This window comes from Syngnathus floridae, chromosome 3 (assembly GCF_059516105.1).
Source record: "Syngnathus floridae isolate MCC-2025c chromosome 3, RoL_Sflo_1.0, whole genome shotgun sequence".
Taxonomy (NCBI): Eukaryota; Metazoa; Chordata; class Actinopteri; order Syngnathiformes; family Syngnathidae; genus Syngnathus; species Syngnathus floridae.
This window is the reverse complement of record NC_142415.1, coordinates 17403638-17422468: the sequence shown is the minus strand read 5'-3', so window position 1 is coordinate 17422468 and position 18831 is coordinate 17403638. Positions and strand designations below refer to the sequence as shown.

The 18831-nt window shown below is 41.7% G+C and overlaps 2 protein-coding genes across 16 annotated transcripts in view; one reads left to right on the top strand and one right to left on the bottom strand.

Annotated features, from left to right (window-relative positions):
* Nucleotides 1-18831, top strand: part of slc12a4 (solute carrier family 12 member 4) — a 201404-nt gene that overhangs the window by 77266 nt on the left and 105307 nt on the right. The gene's annotated exons all lie outside the window — the stretch shown is intronic.
* celf6 (CUGBP Elav-like family member 6) overlaps nt 1-18831 on the bottom strand; it is a 105280-nt gene that overhangs the window by 20289 nt on the left and 66160 nt on the right. For 6 of the 7 annotated variants that reach the window (XM_088370600.1, XM_088370603.1, XM_088370602.1 and 3 more), the window contains exons 4-5: nt 12362-12490; nt 7405-7484 (exon numbers count right to left, since the gene is read on the bottom strand). In XM_088370600.1, the coding sequence (XP_088226726.1) occupies nt 7405-7484; nt 12362-12490 (209 nt within the window). The remainder of the gene's footprint in view (nt 1-7404; nt 7485-12361; nt 12491-18831) is intronic. The other variant, XM_088370604.1, reaches the window with a different exon arrangement.

Sequence of the window (18831 nt, the reverse complement as noted above, 5' to 3'; positions counted from 1 at the left end):
GATCCCGCTGGAGTTCCAGTCGCTGGGCTGTGAAGCTCTGCTGCATACACTTGCGGGTAATTAGATCTGACCCCGAGCCTTGAGCGTATGAAGGGTGAAGTATTGACTAATAGATTTACCTTATGGCATATATAGTTCCGTATTGATGTCCGCACTGCTGAGTTTGCATCCAATTAAATCATTTCAGATATAGAGACTAGTGTCAGTTGCTAGCGTGACATCTAGGGAGGGGAAAGTTCACTGTGACCGGGCTGCGGTCTAATTAAAAGAGCTCGGAAAAAGAACCAGGACGGTAGGACACAGGAACCCCAGGGGATGAGCCAGGAAATGATTAGTAAGAACATAAAAGCAAAGACATGACAAGAAAGGATCAAAATCTTGGGATTCTGTTAGTAAATGTCTCATGCTGACAGGGTCAGTACAAATTGAGGCTTTGGTTCAGATTTCTATTGTCTCCTGGAGTGTGGACTTTAAAAGTGGGAGCAAAGTGACCAGTGTGCCATATACCTGTTTCTCGCGCATGAATGAAGTGAAATTGAGAAAGCTACGCCCAGATGCTCCCCATGTCAGATTGCATGAGTACTAGTTTTTATTTCAGTGGAAAAGCACAGAAGCAAGGAAGACCTTGCTCCCTCCAACCAAATAATGCAACGGAGCGAGTGTCCTACTTAGTTGCCTGTGGTGGACAGCTAAAACTAAAGATTGATGCAGTGACGATTTATATAAAGCCTGAGTCATTAGTGGTTCACTTAAGTCCCTGTGAATAGCTTTTATTTCAAAATGTTATCGAAGGTCAGGACTCATCAAGATGACGAGCGTTCAACTGTTGTTTAGCTCGGAATGCTAATAGTAAACGAATGCGAGTAACATGCATCGCAAATATTTGTGCAAAAACATCATTCTTAAAGTGATTTCCGACACAGTGATGAAAAAAAGTCAGAAATTACTCAAATTGCCTTGGGAGCAGTCGGGAGCTGTCAAACGCTTCTCCTACCAACGTGTTTATTTTACAATCACGTCGGATTAAACTTGATTTTAGCCCTTATTCAGTCCTTATCGGAAATTGGCTGTGATTGGGAATCTACTTACTTGTATTACTAGAACTCAGCTTTTTTTACTATCTGCGGACAAACGTACGGCACACTGAGGAGCATCAGCGTGGCCCCGAGGGTCCATTTCGCTGCATATTGGCTCTTATATCGGCAGCGAGCGTTTCTCCTGAAGACACACGACAACCTTCTGATTTCTTTCCTTGTGTGCCATTTCAATTAGTTAAATCAATACTCTGACATGGCGGCATGAAGGAACTGTTTTTTTCCCCTCCATTTCTAATTTGATTCCACTGCACTTCCTGACCTTTTTACACTTCTTCCTCAACTTTGGTGGCCATTTGAAGGCGCCAGGCGGTTTGGTTTAATGAGGCTGATGATGAGCAAACATTGTCCGTCTGCGTCGCTGCCAGTGAAGGCTGCCTACCGTGGCGACGACGCCTGGCATTTAGCTCACACCCTTTGCCGCCTACATTCTCATATTCATTTAATACCTTGCAAAGAATAGCTTGTGACAATTGGAACAGTCAAAGCCTAAGGCGGTCTGTGCCGTTGACAAAAACAGAAAGAAAAAAACAGGCCCTCGCTGTCTCAAGCTTAAATTTCACCCTTGTGTAGCTTCTGATGCATTCCGATAGGATGCGGGCTTCATCTCGTGGATCGACAGTTTCCATTAACAAAAAAGGCCAAGCGATATGTGTCCGGGTAATGAAGGAACAGGTGGCAGCCGACGACAAAAAAAAAAAAAAGAAATTCCCCCTACTGGATGCAGAAAATCCCGAGCTGACAAACAAACAGAATAATAACCTCCCGCAGCACAAGTCGTCATACCTGGAGAGAAAATGAATTTGCTGAATTTGATAAGGGCCAACGGGGAGCCGTCACTTTTGACAGGTACAACGAAGGAATTTGCGACGGGTTCAAAAACTAATCTAATTTCTTAAATAACACACTTGACTTGTGAAAATCTCCCCATATTGGATCTTATATAGGGCCGGGCAACGCAGTAACAGAACAATACGCGGCGGTAATTGAGGGATTAGAACTCGACTACGCCCGTGGAATGGCATTAGTCTTTATCGCTGCAGTTCTTGCGACTCAATTGTGTGTAAAATATGTGCAAACAGGTAAACAGCCTCATTTTCATCTATCTTGAGAAACATTATGTAATATTACAGCCAGACATTCTCTGGAGAGAAAATAAGCAGAGGAATTATCAATAATAACAAAGTTTTACCTCTCCGCGGACCAAAATACTTTTAAAGGATAAGCAAAAGTTTGTTGACACATTTAAAGTCTCAGGGTGTGAATGGAGCATGTGTAATGAATTAATTGAATATATGATAGCGAGTTCCTTGGTAAATGAGTTAACTCCCACTGGGCCCAGTGTTGCACGGCTGGTAAAACCACTCGGGAAGGTTGTCGCTCATTAGCGGTGCATGTTGCTGTTTCGGTTTGGCCTTTCTGCTCTACCCCCCAAAGACTGCTGCAGCTGCTGAGTAAAGCTGCATAAAGCCCAGAAAGACAAAGCAATCGGAATACTGCCATGAAATGAGATCGGTCATTTGCCTGTGATTTCTTTGACAATATACAAGGTGAACATTTCCGATACGGTGGTGATAGAGGAAAATTATTAATCGTGTGAACTGATTGATTGGGAGTGACCATTCATTTCAACACGGAAACATGATAGAGATTTTTCTAATGTGACTCAGGTCTTGAGTCACTGAAGATTGGAAAACACTGAAGGCAGATATGTTTGGCGTCCTTCCTCCAATCTCATTTAACTAAAAAAAGATTAATCGATTAATCGTTTTTTTTGTCCGCCGGCAATATTTTGTCAAATGCGATCGAGATTCTTCTAATGTGACTCAGGTCTTGACTCACTGAAGACTGGAAAACACTAAAGGCAGATATGTTTAGTGGCTTTCCTCCAAACCCATTTAACTAAAAAAAACGATTAATCGTTTTTTTTTCCGGTAACAATATTTCGTCCAATGCCCATCCAAAAAAGTCAAACCTGAACTCATCCAAAATGTTGCCTCTAGGTAGAAGTGTGTGCTAGAGTCGCTCTATTCAAACTGAGGACATCCAAAATCTCATGCAGTATGTCACAGCTTGAAATTCCACAACACCTCGGCATGACGTTTGCTGCCCTACACGTTGCCACGACAATGCTCTCTGGCTCGGTCTTATCTCTCATTAATCCACGAGTCGACTATCACACACACCTGTACGCTCTTGTCGCTGCCAACGCCGCTGAGGCTCCATGGGGCCTGTCAGCCGTGCCGTGACAGCCAACATGACAATGGCGACAATTTGCTCGCCGCCCGCTTGCCTTACCCTTGGCGCGTTCTATTTCGAAGTTCTGCCACACGCGTGTCTCTTTAGCATGACTCAACCGAGACTGACTGTCATTTGAGTTAATTCCGGAAACACCTGCAGTCTGGAGTAGACGTAAATTAAAAGTGGGACTTAATTTTGGCAGTGGTCGGAAGTACAAAGACTATGTCGATTTTTTTTTTTAAATCATTTCTTTTTGCATCAGCACACACAGAGTTTGCATATTTTTCCATAAATATATTTTGTGCCATTATTTGGCGTCACGCTTATTCACGGTTTTGTACTCCAGTGCCAGGTAACGCAGATGCGACGGAAAACATTAAGAGATTCTTTGTTCAATGTTCATGCAGACCTCACAGCTGGCAGCGGCACACCGAATCATGCGTCCTGCTGGACGGTTGCTGACGACATGTGGCGGCGATATTATCCAAATTAACCGAATTCCCTATTCATTTGAGGCATACTCGTAGTTGGGTGCCTATTAATCTGGGAGCAAGTCTGGAATTGGGGTGCAGAGAGGATAACAGGTGCAGGGATAGAGGCGGGAGATTTAGTTAATAAAGTGTATTAGTGAACTTTTTGGATGGCTGCTGTCCATCAGCCCAAAGTCTGTTTGTGCAGCCATTTGCTGCCGTGGACAGTTCATCTGCTCCACAGCTCAAGCAGCTGACTGGCTCGAGCTAACGCGAGCATTGCCAAGGCTGCAGATGTACGACAGAACTGTACAGAAGCCTGGAAAAGATTCTCGACACTCACGGCAAGGGAGGATGGATGAACCATGTAGGTCATTGTAAATGTATTTATTTTTTTAAATATGGTAATCAATCTAATTCTAATTAGTATAATCATTATTTAGTTTTGATTTTTCGCTCGTCACGGTTTACATGAGTAGAAAACCTCTAGAGGACAAATGTGCACAAAGTTAAGCAGACTTAGTTCTCTCCATCACTCTTTCAGTGTATTTCAAAAATGAAATGTAAATCACATCTGGTTTCATGGCTGCCAGGAAGCATTCGTAAATATTTATCGCAGCACATCAGTGAAGTGTGTGAAGAGTGAGTGTTTGCCAGAGATTGTGTGTGTGTGTGTGTGTGTGTGTGTGTGTGTGTGTGTGTGTGTGTGTGTGTGTGTGTGTGTGTGTGTGTGTGTGTGTGTGTGTGTGTGTGTGCGTGCTTGTCCTGCCGTACATCATTTCTTATACTTACACGGCCTTGTTTGAGCGAGTTGGAAGCATATCGGATTCATAATTAACTGCCGCTTGACGACAGCTTCCGGTTCTCGTGGCCCCATTTTCCAATTCCCAAATAAACACCATCCAGTGCGGTGCAGTTTATCACGTCGAAGCAAACAAAAACACCTTCTAACTTCACAGTTCCTATTAAAGTGCATTTGCTGCTATTAAAGTGCATTTGCTGCTAAACCCTATTGAAAGAAAAGCAAAAGGACAACTAATGTTTCGCACAGCGCAGCCCACTTCAACAGCCTTGTCCTTGCTTTGTTATAACGACTTAATATTGTTGCCAGCGGTGGAGGTAGACTGATAAATGGCATGAGTCCGACATTATTATGAAGGCCTAATGGGTTCATAAGAGCCGGGCAAAAATATTAGCGAAACAGTTTAGGTAGGCCACCTTAATAACCTGACCTTGTTTTGCAGATCAATCTCAACTCCGGAGAGTGCTTGTCAACATTATTGACGTACTTGTTAACCAACCCGTCTAGTTGCCGCCTTGAAACCTCCCTTGATAAGTGTTTTAAATATTTAATATACGCTCGGTGACATTGGCTAAACTGAAGTCATAATTCAGCCGTGATGGTCCTTTTGCGGGCCATTTTTCCGTCGGTGCTACGTCTTGTGTGAAGCCTTTTACCTTTCCACGTGTTCTTGTGCTATTAAGTAGTCAATAACTGCACTTGTATCTTTCATCTATAATACACTGCACCAGGGTTAATTAATTTTTTTTCTTCAAACAAAAAATGGATTGGTCCCAAGGGTTTGTCATAGTGCTTTTTGAGCATCTCTATCGTCCAACCAACCAAATGAGATTTTTGTTTATATGAGTAAATACTGAAAAATAAATGGTGTGGTGTTTCCTCATAGTCACTGGCGGACCTAGAGGGTGGACACGGGGGCACTGCCCACCTCTGAAATATGCTTATGTGCCAGGCTAGATAATCAACCTTTTCGGTATTTTCTGATTTTCCTGGATTTTTTTAAATTTAATTTAGTGTTTTCTGAAGAACTTTGGGGTTTGTTAATTTTTTGGGAGGTTTTGCAGACCTCCTGAATTATGCTTGCCCCCCACCCCACCACATGTTTCTTGTGGTGGTGGTTATACAGTTTATAGGTCACAATATTTTTTTTGTTTAAATTGGAATGATTTGTCTCGTTCTCTTATTTTATTTCACAAAAACCTGACGTTAGAAAACCTTTTTTTTTACTTCCTCGATCGCAAGCATGACCTGCATAGCCAATCTCCCAAAATGTGTTGCTCACTGTTGCTCGACACACTCTTCAACATAAAGCCCCAAATTATACACTCATTTACATTTTCAGGAGGAGGTTAAGAGCGGCATTTATCTTATGACGAAGGCCTCTTAGCCCGCATGGAAAAACAGTCCTATCTCCTTATGATAAGAGAATACTTACGCATGCTTTTGCACGCACTGTTTTCTCTTGCCGCCCCCACGCACGCCGTCATCCCACTGTGCACTTTATAGATCAACAAGCCCTTATGACAATTAAGTACAAAATCCCACTAAAGGTTAAACAGCATATTTAGTTGGAGGGTGAACTGACATGAATGTCACTCATTTCATACATATGACAGCCCTAAAAATGTGATTTTGTTGTAATTTGAAATCGGATGCTTGAGGCTCATTTATGCTCTTCATATTTTATTTTTACTTCATTTCAAGGAAGCAGTTTGTCCCTTCTTGTGAAGCATACTAATCAAACATATAATTTCTGTGCAAATTAAAAGGATATACTTGTTTATCAGTTAAATGACATTATACATTTCTAGCAATATGTCTGCTTCAACTTCCCTCCGATCAAAGTCTCATCCTTGTCATTTGCATGAATTATATAAGAAGTGTTTCACATTAGCCTCAGCATCATCCTTTGACCGCTGATTGAACCGTTACCCGTAAATAACATCCCGTACAAGACATTTGCGTCACAGCGTCTCTCTGGGACGCATTTAAGGCTGCATACGGCGGCGTGTGTGCAGTCATCGTATCTTCTGTACGATACGAATGGAAAGACGATATGTTTGCTGAGAAGCTAGTTTGAATAGATGCAGAAAGAACGGATCAAGTGTAAAGACATGAAAGGAGACATGCACTATAAGGAGGCCGATGCTGACTGTTCGTATCTTTTGTTTATGCTAACAGTGAAAAATGTCGATGTCGTGTCTCTTGACGATTTTTGTATTTTAAGTTCTTTAGATGGTACTATACACGACATAATCTTTTCTTTACAATTTACCTTTTTTCTACCAATCCGGTTTGACTTCATGACTTGGATACTTAACTTTCTCGGTTCATAACGTACAACCTTTGTCCTCTCTCTCCCCAAAATTTCACTCGTCCGGCGATTAAACGTGTCAACAAAAGTGAGCAGAAACTGTCCCAAAACTCCTGATTCATACTCCATTTTCCCACTCATTTCCTCTCTGCTGGGCCGGGTCACTTTATGTCTGATGGATGCCGCCGCTGCCTGCCAAGAGTAATTTTATAAGGGGAGCCGACAGGAGTGGCCCTCCGCCAAGGGGACCGACCCGCCTCTGGTTCTCGATTTGTCTGCCTTCACAATCGATGTGAACACACATACAATATTCCCTCCAGACTCATACCGCAACTCTCTGAAGGAAAGCTGAGCATCGGGCGCGATATAAAAAGCCCTAGTAGCAGGTGAAAGTTTAATATGACCTACATTAAAATTTGATGTATTTGTAACAGTACTTGAGCTAATTCTGTTATTTACGTGTTGAGAGATTGTTTTACTCACAGGCATGGTCTGTCCACCATGCAAGCTGTTGATGGCAGCCTGTGCCTCCCCGTGGCTGGAGAATTTGACAAAAGCACAGCCTGTAAACACACACACAAAAAGGCGAAACAACATCAGGCAGACGGTCTTTGGATTTATCAAGTTATTAAAGTAAAATCACCAGTTATTGTCTTCACGTTATCTAATCTATAAATATATTCTGGTCACTTGTGTGTTGAGATCGTCGCTAAAGGCATTAGCGGCCTGGAACATCCCGTCCCTCGCCCCGGCAGCACTAATTCCACAGACTTGTTTGTGAATATTAATCTGTTTAATATTTACACATTGTGATTTGTGTGCAGTCACTCATAAAGGAGATTAGCGCGACAATAGCACGCTCTTATAATCGGCCTATCCGACGTAATCGTCATTCGCCTCAAATTTAAGACATTGGGCGGTGATGCTGGAGGAGGCAATCTGGGCAGGGATGGCTCTTTTTTTTCTGCCTCGAAGGACGTTGGAATCATTTTAAATCTGTTGTGTGGTTAAGGCTCAGGAAGGAAGAGTCAACATGAGAAGTTGGCCAGAACACAAGAGAAATGAGTGTCGGCAGCAGTGTCGGGGAGCTTTGCTGGATCAATGTTCCAAACGATATTAAGGGTGATTCAAGTGGATAATATGAATGCATGTGAGGTTTAGATATGCTAGTCACGTGATCAAGTGTTGCTTCAAAATTGTGTGGACTTTTGATCCACAAAAATTCCCACTGAGATCAGTCTGACGGTACTTTTTGGACGACCAGGCTCAGTCTCAATAAACAGGTCTGCTTTGGTAAATATTCATATCTAGGGTGCACTGGGTAATAAGACAACTTAAAACACTTAACAGAAGTCAACCTGCCAGTGATCATCTCTGATCAACAAGAAGCTGAAATGCCATAATTTCTGGACTATAAGACACACCAGGTAAAATTCAGGGAAGATACTGTTTTGTTCGTATATATTAGCCACACTGGACTATAAGCCGCAGGTGTTTTCATGTTTTATTTCCATATGTAAGAGAATATGCACAAATCATACAATATCATAAAAATCATGAAAATTTCATAGATAAGCCGCACCGGACTATAAACCGCAGGGTTCAAAGCTTGTGCAAAGTAGTAGCAGTTTATAATCCGGAAAATACGGTACTGCTCATTCAGCATTCGATGTCGGCTGAAATGAGGTCAAAGTGCGCTAAAATGACATTTTACCACTTTTGGCACATCCAGACCTCCATATGCTTGTCCTAAACCACAGAGAGATCCTGTACAGCACTTTTACAACATGTGGTTCACTAAAATAAAAATGAATGTGAATGTTCATTTAGAAACGGCATTGAATTAATCAGCTTTACCATCATTGACTACTCTGTTCTATCCTATTTTTATCCTTGGCCTCAGGTCGTTCATGTTTTAACTTTAGAAGGCTATCTAATTAACAACCTAGAGGATTTATTCAGCTGCTTTTCATTAATCGAGCAACAGCGGTGCTCACAGAAACGGGCGCACGCTTCCTGAGCTGATCACCCGGGAGATGTCTGGAAATAGGATTTGAAATAGTTTGTTTGGAGTCACTTCCTGATTTGACTGTAGTTTTAGCTTCCACGGTGTACCCCAAAGTCAACTTGAGGAGTTTCCAGCTCACCAGCAACCCTAATAAGTTGTAGAGAAAATGGATGGATGGAAATCTGCAATATTCAAAATGGCCGCCTCCGATTTATAAAAACGGACCACTAAGAGCTAAATTCAGTCAAACTGTCATTATGTGTGACATCACACAAGACATAATTAAATCATGCGAGATGTCAGCTAAAAGGGTTTACTGTTTGTTTTCTCTCTCTCGAAAGTGAACAAATGCAATGAGAATTGTACAACCTGAAATGCAATTTATGGGAATGCACTAAAGAGTTTACCACGCCTCCTGCTTCAAGTCATCTGTAATGGCCTCCAGTTTATCCCTATGAAGAATATATGCCAGAAAAATGGATGGATGAGGGTTATTAAATCTCCACATATTCGAGGTATGACAGCATCCCTGAAAAATATCGTGTCCGACTTTGGAGGTAATCGTTTCTCTAACTTTACCAAATCAAAACTTTCAAAACTTTAGGACTCTAGCACTGTGTCCCCAATCAATAGAAGACAAAATCCACTTTCACCTGAGGCTTTCCATCCACTACAAAAGCAGCGTAAACTGTTTGTGTGGAGACATTCAAGTGAGCAGGAAAAGGCCATGTGTGTTTTGTTGTTGTGTCAAATGTCCTTAAAGCTGAATAGATCTACAGAGGGGAACCGCTCACGTCAAAGAACACTTTGATTCCGTTCTCCCGCTTTTTTACTTCATTTGAAATGTTCTCTAGGGGGTTCAAGGCAGGAAGGGTCTTCATTTGTTTGACTGAAAGATGCTTGTGACTTGAAGTCTGCCTTTGAAAGAGCAAACAAATTTGACTTTTAGTAGGAAAAGAATTGAAAAGAAAAATTAGGTTCAGTGTGGTTTTGAAGGGCAAGATAGAGTCTGGTTGTTTCTCCAACAAGGAGTTGGGTGGCCCTCAATGCCAGTGAGGCCCGTCAGAATATTTGGTCTGGCCGACCAGGCGATTCTTAGAAACAAATACAGGCGGCGGAACTCAGTTTTCAACTGAGTTTTATTATTCTGGTATGTTGTATGTACCGTAATTGCTGAACTATAAACTGCAGCCGAATATAAACTACAATTAGGGGAAAACTCTTGTTTTGTTTATATGTAAATCGCACTGGACTATAAGCCGCAGGTGTTTTTATGTTTAATTTCCATACATAAGAGAGAGAATATGCACAAATCCTACAATATCATAAAAATCCATAGATAAGACGCACTGAACTATAAGCCGCGGGTTTCAAAGCTTGTCCAAAAAAGTAGCGGCTTATAGTCCAGAAAATACGATAAATCCTTGAGCCTTGGTTGAATTGAATTCTGAAAAAAGATTCCCACTCATGTTCTAAAGTTTCATTGTCATATCAAACATCCACTGACTTTTGTCCCTATGTGCAGCCCAGGAAGAATGCCGCACAAAAACATCTCCAATTAAATGGAAGTGCCAGAATCTCATGAATTATAGCATGCGTGTTGATTTTTTTTTTCATATTTGACATCTCCGAATGAGTCGGGGCAAACGCAGCGAGGAGATTGCATTGCTTTCAAGTGAAGGGATCTCGCCAGTGCCTTTTGAATTCCCTGGGTAGTAATATGTATGCATGAATTCCATCTGGCTGGATGGGTGACATTTATAACACAACTTAATTATAGAGCTAAAAGCCGTCTCTCTATTATTCCTGACAACCCGGGGCTCTATTCAATTCTGGCGGCAAACGCTGCCAGTACTTTAGAGAATCGCTGCGGCAATGGCGAGGGTGAGGAGGGTTTGAAATTCTCGGTCTTTCTATCGGGCGACGAGGGCGGTGCTGAAAGGCTTCTGAGAAGTGCACATTGACATCAACATAGCAGCATCTTGGAGGAGATAGCGCAGTCAATTTCAAAAGTCAGCTTCATTTGAATTAGGTTCATCCAGAGCTTGTTGCTAGGTAAAATAAATTGCGAAAAACCCATTAAAGGACTTCATTTGCTGCTCAGTGTGTTGAACTCTCATGACATTTGCTGATGTCACATTCAAGTTTTTGAAACGTGTTAGCTGAACTTTTGTATGACTTTGGGCCATTCGACATTTGGAGGGTACACTGTACTGCTAATATTCAGGTTTTTTTTGTCGCTATGGAAGGAGTGAAGAACAAGTGAGAGGGAAGTAACGAGTGCGAGACGAACGCCGCTAGAGGAAACATATGGCGCACAAGGAAAGAGAGGACTCGCGAGGAGGGTGAAAAGGAGCCACAGTATTGCTCCTGTCGAACACGCCGGCACCGGCCCGATTTCATTTTATGTGCTGTCAATCAGCCCGAGGCATCTTGAGCAGACAGGAAGGAAAAAAGCGAGGCATGGAAAAATAGGAAGCAAGCAGTTGACGGGGTGGATGAATGTGGTTGGGGGGACACATAGAAAAAGAACTGGGATTAACAGCGAGGGCAAGCGATGTCGACGCTGAAAGACCCGCCGTTCGATACCAGCGAGCCTTTTTTATTGATTTAACAAGAGAACGCATGCGTTTTCTCACGCTGCCTTGCCGTCACACGTCATCGTGTAGACGGACACGTCACGGCTTACAGATGCTTATCGAACCGCTTGCACTGGTTGTGTAGTTCACTTTGTTGCCGTGTGACATCTTGTCAAAGGTAGCAAATATTTGAGACGTTTGTGCATGCATGGTTGAAGACTCAATTCATTGACGTATTCTCACTTATTGAAGAGGTTTAAGGTCAAATTACGGAATAATTGGAATATCCTGACTAAACCAGATGTCAGTTCTCATGACGCAAATTCCGCTTCTTACTCATTCTCTTCAACGACTTGTCATTTTTGCATTTGGTCATAGAAGGATTTAAAAAGTAAACCCCAGGGTTCCGAAACCCACGTCCCTAAAGATGCGACTCTAAATCCTTTGCCAAATGGATTTTAGTGGTTTAAAAAAGGTGAAAACTTGGGAAAAAAAAATCCCCCCTAATGTAATACGATATGTTTTCTGCTATATCGAGAGTGAGTGCAGCTAAACACAGAGCATGGCTGGTTTATTTACAGCAGGGCATAATGGTCGCCCGGGGAGGGATGATGGCGATGTGGGGAACAAAAACACGTTGTTTCAGATAACAGATGGGGGAGGGGGAGATATGAGCTGGTACAAAAGAAGTAAGACGTGAGTGAAAATGGAGTAGAGTGGAAAAGGAAGGAAGTGTTGGAGCACCGTGACAAAGAGCGAGCGAGCGAGCGAGTTGCGCTGCCTCAAGGATGCTCGAGCGGAGGCGGCTGAAACGCGAAAGGAATGACAAGGGACCACGTGTGTGTGCTCTGACCCTTACTGGCCCCATCAGGACCCCGCAGGACGGTGCACTCCTCGATCTGGCCAAAGGTCTCGAAGAGCCGCCGGACGTCATCCTCGCTCTGTTGCTTGCCGAGCATCCCCACAAACAGCTTCCTGTCTTCTGGATCGGAAGAGAGGGAAAAACAACGGCTGATGGTAGCATTCTGCTGAGCCGAGATGTGCTCGTGCAACCCCCCCACCCCCACACTGCCCCCGACTTTAGTCATGTCTGTTGTGCTGAGCTGTGCATTTCAACCAAGGACAGGACAACTTTTTCCATTTACTAACTACCAGTTTCCTTTTTTTCCCAGTAGTGCCTATATACCCTATTTTCCGGACTATAAACCACTAGTTTTTGCACAAGGTTTGAACCTTGTGGCTTATAGTCCAGTGCGGCTTATCTATGGATTCATGATTTTGACAATATTGTATAATTTGTGCATATTCTTATATGGAAATTAAGCACCTGCGGCTTATAGTCAAGTGCGGTTTATATGTGAACAAAACTGAATTTTCGCTGGTGCGGCTTATATTTAGGTGCGGTTTATAGCCCAGAAATTATGGTAATACTGACCGATGGTAACCAGTAGTACGTTAATAAACTGATTTTTTTTTGGTCCAATTCACATATTGTTTTAATCGCCTAATTAGTTTACTGCCTGGACAGGTTGTCGTAAAAATCGCAATTTGGAACAGTAAGTAGCCAAATATGTCAAGGTTAACAAGTCGTCGGCCAAATTGTTGTTTTTCTTTTTCATTAGCCCAGCAAATATTCTTTTTATTGTGCTGTTATTGTTGCTGCTATTACTATAAGTAATGTTATTGTTTGTGCGAGACAACTTTGGAAAACTTCTCACCGACAAGACAATTAGAGTGGAAGAAAGAATAAACACTGAGCTATTGGAATGTGCAGTAAGACTGAATAACATTCTTCTGTTATTGCGTATAATTATGAGTAAGGCTGGATAACAAAAGGACCAAGAAATAATCAGTTTTGTGAACACGTTCTGAGTCTATTTACTTATTGTAAGAATTACAATCATCACAAGCACGGTGATTAGAATTTGAATTAAAATGCCTTTATTGTCATTGGACAACAGGTTTCCAACAAAATTAGAAGGGTTTGTTGTTGTTATTTTATTATTATTTTAAAACTAATCCAGCTTGTTAATAAATGTGTTCTTTTCAAGAGCAAGATAAAAGTTGTACTCCACTATCATTTTGAAAAGTCGGAGAGATTAATTTTCCCAATCTATCCTGGTATAGACAGAGCGTTCATCTTATTTTACATCTTTTGCATTATTCATCTCCAATTCGGCTGAGTTGTGGAAGAAAATGGTTACAAGCAAGAGCCCGTCCCCAGCACTGATAGAAAGCGGCAGCGAGCGGGAGAGAACTTTATTGCGGATGACACTGTTGATCTTCCACGTGAGTCATTTGACTGGTACGGAGTGTTGAGGTGCGCTGTTGGTGGGGAGGTGAGGATGGCGAGAGCGTCACCCGGGCCTCAACAGATGTGACGCCTCCTGTACCTGCCAGGCCCCATTAAATGCATCTGGTCCAAAAATAAAGCCTCCGCCTTTGCGGCGAGGCAATCCGGTCGTGCTCCATCTCTGTAAAGTTCAAATGAGACACGTGCGCGCTACCCGCTTGGCCACACAAATGACCACCTGCATAATCAATAAGGCTCCGGCGCCTGACGGGCTCGGCTGCTGCTGTTGTACTGCTGGTGTCTATCTGTGTTGTAGATGTGGATTGCATGTGGATTGGGGGTATTTTTATCAAAAAGTTAAATGCTATATTTTATTTAATGATTTGAATTTTTTCAGTTTTATAGTAGTATAGTAGAAGAATTATTCTATTCTATTCTATTCTATTCTATTCTATTCTATTCTATTCTATTATGTGTACTATATTATATAGTATATAAATTTTCTATTAAAAAAATATGATACATGCATCCATATTGTATAGCCTATCCTGTTTACAAACAGGGATGAAGGAAGGCAGACTTTACATTTAATAATATATCTTTTTTATCATAATAATTTAGTGAACTACTATCTGAACTACATTCAGAAAAACTGTGTGGGGGTGGTTAGAATGGAAATGAGCCCCACCGTTTTGTTACAGTGGGCCAAAAGTACAAAAAAAAAAGCTCACTACCATACAGAAAAAAATGAGTTGGTTGTTTAATTTCACACTTGAGGGTTGGGAAGGCACTCCAGAGATCTGTTTCTATACAAGCAATTAAAAAGTCAATTTTCCATAAAATGTCCCCTTTAAATTATTAGTCGATCAAGGAAATGTAGTCGAATGCCAATCCCGGGACGTTGGGCTTGAACATGTGTTGGGGTAAATGAAGCTGACCTCTGTTCAAGGAAGCGAAGAGGAAATATGAAGGAAGGCCACAGCCTGTCCAGCCAACATGTGACCTAATTTGCCGTGAAGGCTCCTCTATCTTTCAGATTTCCACTGAGGGGTCCCTGTTAAATGGGCAGAGTGCAGTTTTACACCCCCCACCCCCACTGTGTGCTAATGTTGTGGGACCAAAAAAAAAAAAAAAAGTCTCATCTTGGTCCTGGCCCGAGGAGATCTAATGGTGGCTTTACAAGGCTAATTAACAAGCCATGAGCGAGGTAATGAACTTTCCAAATGTGCTGGCAAACGCAAAAATAAATGACACCCCTGCGAAGGCATTAAAGGAAGTGTGAGTGTACTTCAGAGCCATCCTCCGGGAGTGCAGAATGAATTTGGTGCTTGCTATCTTTTCATTGCCTGACCTGAGAGAGTCTCCGCCGGCCAGCCGCCTGCCCTGGCCCCGAGTATTGATTGCTATTAATTAGTCCTCTTTGCACCTGTCTCTGAAGCTGCTCGCACTGGATTTTTACAAGTTCACCCCCCCACCACACATCTCCCATGGCCACTTGCACACTTTAAATTGGCGTTTTATGAATATGAATATCATGTAATGCACCCTCTGCGTAAGGGGATGACACCACGACTTTAAAGAGTAATCCATTAAAAGTGAAGAGGAGCAAAAAAATGAAGAGCCCTTATGTGCACCCGTATATTTGCATTAAGAGGCTTGAGGCTCTTCATATAGAAGCAACAGGAAATGAATTGAAAAAACAACAACACTTCTCTGCGAAGCTGTAAACATCCAGAAACACTTTGAAAACTGTACTTAGTATTATATTATTATTTTCTTATTATATGACTTTTTATAAAATGTTAAATATCATAAAATATATAAATATTATTATAATGAAATATTATGAATTAAATATTATAAATTATATCTTATATTTGTATAGGATTATATATAATCTATAAATATAAGTATACATATATATTATGAGAGTTTTTACACAAAAGATTATATATAGCATATATAAATAATTATCTAAATAAATATATTTATGTATATATTATAAGATTTTTTACAAATGTCTTCCCTCTATAATATTCAACTTGTATTCTATCATAATCCTTCACTTTCTCTTCTCTCTTTCTTGCCAAATAGCTACAAAGTCTATATTTCAATTTGTGTCTATGGTAAGACTGTTTTTGAAAAGAATAACTGTGCTGTGGTAAATATCTTTTGTTTTCACCATTCCATCCCATCATGCCTGCTGGCTATTGTCGAGGCGGCTTGGTAGTAGCAAGTGTTCACAAAGCATGGACAGCTGCACCCAACAATAAAAGATGCCTACCAGGCCGCCGGGTGCATTTTCGAATGCGGCGTAATGTTCCGGGCAGCATATCAGAGAAGTTGCACTTCTTATGGACTCATTAGCGAAGCATGATTTTTATTTATTTATTTAATTTGTTATTTACTTAATTATTTTGGTGTGCCTGCGAGGCTCGCCAACGGATGCGTTCGCACATGAAAGTACGCAGAACGGCTGTATAAAATGTTAAAAAGTGTTTATTTGAATAGCGAGTCGGGCTATGTTTCGCGTCATCTACTCGGTGTCCCGATTGCGTGACGGCCATGGGAATCAGTTTGGAATTAAATCGCACCATTTGCTTTTTAGTCAAGTCCATTTTGGGGGGGTAATGAGCATTCCGTATGCTTACACCTAGTGATAAAGAAAAAGGCTGCAAGTGAACTTTTGAAATAAGAGAACAGAACACACTAATCTAGCCTGCCTACAAAATGACCCTGCATAAGCCAAACAATCTATTTACAGCTTAAACTGGCAATTATATTGACTTTTATAGAAGGTATCAAATATTTTTTTATAGTTGCTGCATTGCTTAATATCATTGGCAGATTCAGATTTTTTTTTTCTAAAAAATGGCTGAGATGGTTCTGACTACGCTTCTCGAAAGTTCTTCGGGAAACTTCCGAAGTCGAACTGCTGTCACGGATGAGATATACCTCAAAACTTGAGTAAATCCCGCGAGACTTCGGCATACCTCGTGAGACTTTGGATGAATAAGCGTCAAAAGGGATTTTGAAAGCTTCTTTCTTTGACTTTCTGGAGGGAGATCTTGTGTGTTTTTTGTGTGTGTGATGACACCACAGAAGGGTACAAGTGATGGAAAAAAATAAAATTATGATTATGTCCATAGAACTATGCCTGAGCTAAAATGACCTGTAGTAAATGCTGAAAACGAGTAAGCAAAAATAATTGATCTTATCAGTAATCTTTTAATTTAGTGAGTCACCTTCCGAGACCTACCCCCCCATACATTCAAAGCTGCTACCACAAAAGTTAAATTCAGCACCCTGAACTCAGTCAAACGCTTGTTGTGTGTCAACAAAATGTCAGCTTTTGGTTTATTTTATTTTTTATCCATCAACTCCCTACATTTTTATACTTTCATCACAGTCACGAAGGTCAAAATGTTGTTTACAACAGTTTCCCTTATTTCCTTTGGGAATAACTGCTTGTAAATTAAAACAAACGGGATGTCAACCAGCATCCAGGTCACAAAGAATTTAAAAAAAAAATCAGCTTATGCCAATGTGAGTGAGGGACAATCAGTTCTCCAAGGTTGCCACGGCTGCTTTCTTGAATGAGCAATCTTCCAGAGAAATTTCTCTAGAGGTGTTCTAGTCGATGAGGTTGTTCGCTGGGAAAAGCAGTGTTGAATCACAGATAACCAAAAGGAACTTTTCCGTTGGACGGAATCATTATTTCCATTTCCATAATTATTAACGCTTGATGGAGTTTTTAATTTTTTTTCTCTGCGTCACAACTTGCATTGAGTCGGTGTCTGATTCAAGTATAGTAATTAATAGCTTAATTATGAGTGTAATGAAAGTAACATCCTGCTTAATGTTTTTTTCTACGTGGATACAGACTGGAAATAATCGCACAAAAACAAACATTTCAGTTGTCAGTGTTGTGATGCAACAACACGTTGTTTACATGCAAATGCATTACTCTCACAAGCAGACCTGACACACTTGTATACCGACAACGGCTTGCAACCTTCTGGTCTGCATGCAAAATAGTTGGCGGGAACCAATTGCCTGTCGTTATTTTTGTGCAAAGGCCCTCGCCCAAAGCTCGATAAATTAACGGTTAACAAAGCTTTAATTGATGTAGTGCAATCTCTGCTTTGTTCTGCTCGGACTCAGAACTGCCCACCGCAGTTGCGTTTTGCTGGGCGGTAGTTTCGGGGCACAGAGGGATACTTTGGCTTCATTTGCATGTAAAGTGGAACACGGTCCTCTGACGGCATGAGGTGCCTCCAGACAGCCGCTCCCGTGTTGCCTGCCAGACTGTGCCAGCCAGCGGACCCTCACTTATCCCATGCCCGCTGGGCTCGGCTATGACAGCACACGGCGCGACATCTTAAGGTCCCGTCAATCTGCCGACTGCCCTGACTGGGGTCACTCTTGTGAAGAACGGCTTTGCAAGGACAAACGTGAGCCCTTTGCAGACACTTCCCCTTCAGCGAGATAGACAAAAGGCGTGGAGATATTAAAAAGACTCACACTCGGACCGCTGGGAATAGAATCCAGGCGCCGCCGTGCTCTCGGCACTGTATAAGCATCCAATAAAGCCAACGGATGGGGGAGCTAATAAACAACGAGGACATCCATCCATCCATTTTCTATAGCGCTTATCCTGTTTGGGGTTAGCCTGAAGCTTTCCCAGCTGACTTATGCTGTGTTTTCATTGCCAATGATTGGTTTTCCACTTTGTGCGATAGAAAACATTCCAGATTGAATGCATCGGTTGGAACACAGAAAAATGGGAGGGCAAGGATCAACTGTACTGACACACATTTAATGACTTTAGTATCTGTAGCCAAAATGGCACACTAAGAAAAAGTCCATATTGACACACAAGAGTAGATGCTGAGCCATCTCGAGTCTCCTCATCATGAAGCTTTCTCCTAACTGACAGTAGTGGGACCCTGGCTCAGAGATTGTGTTTAGATAATAGCCATCTCCAATCATAGATAATCTGGCTCCCATCTTTTTCTTCACAGACAAGG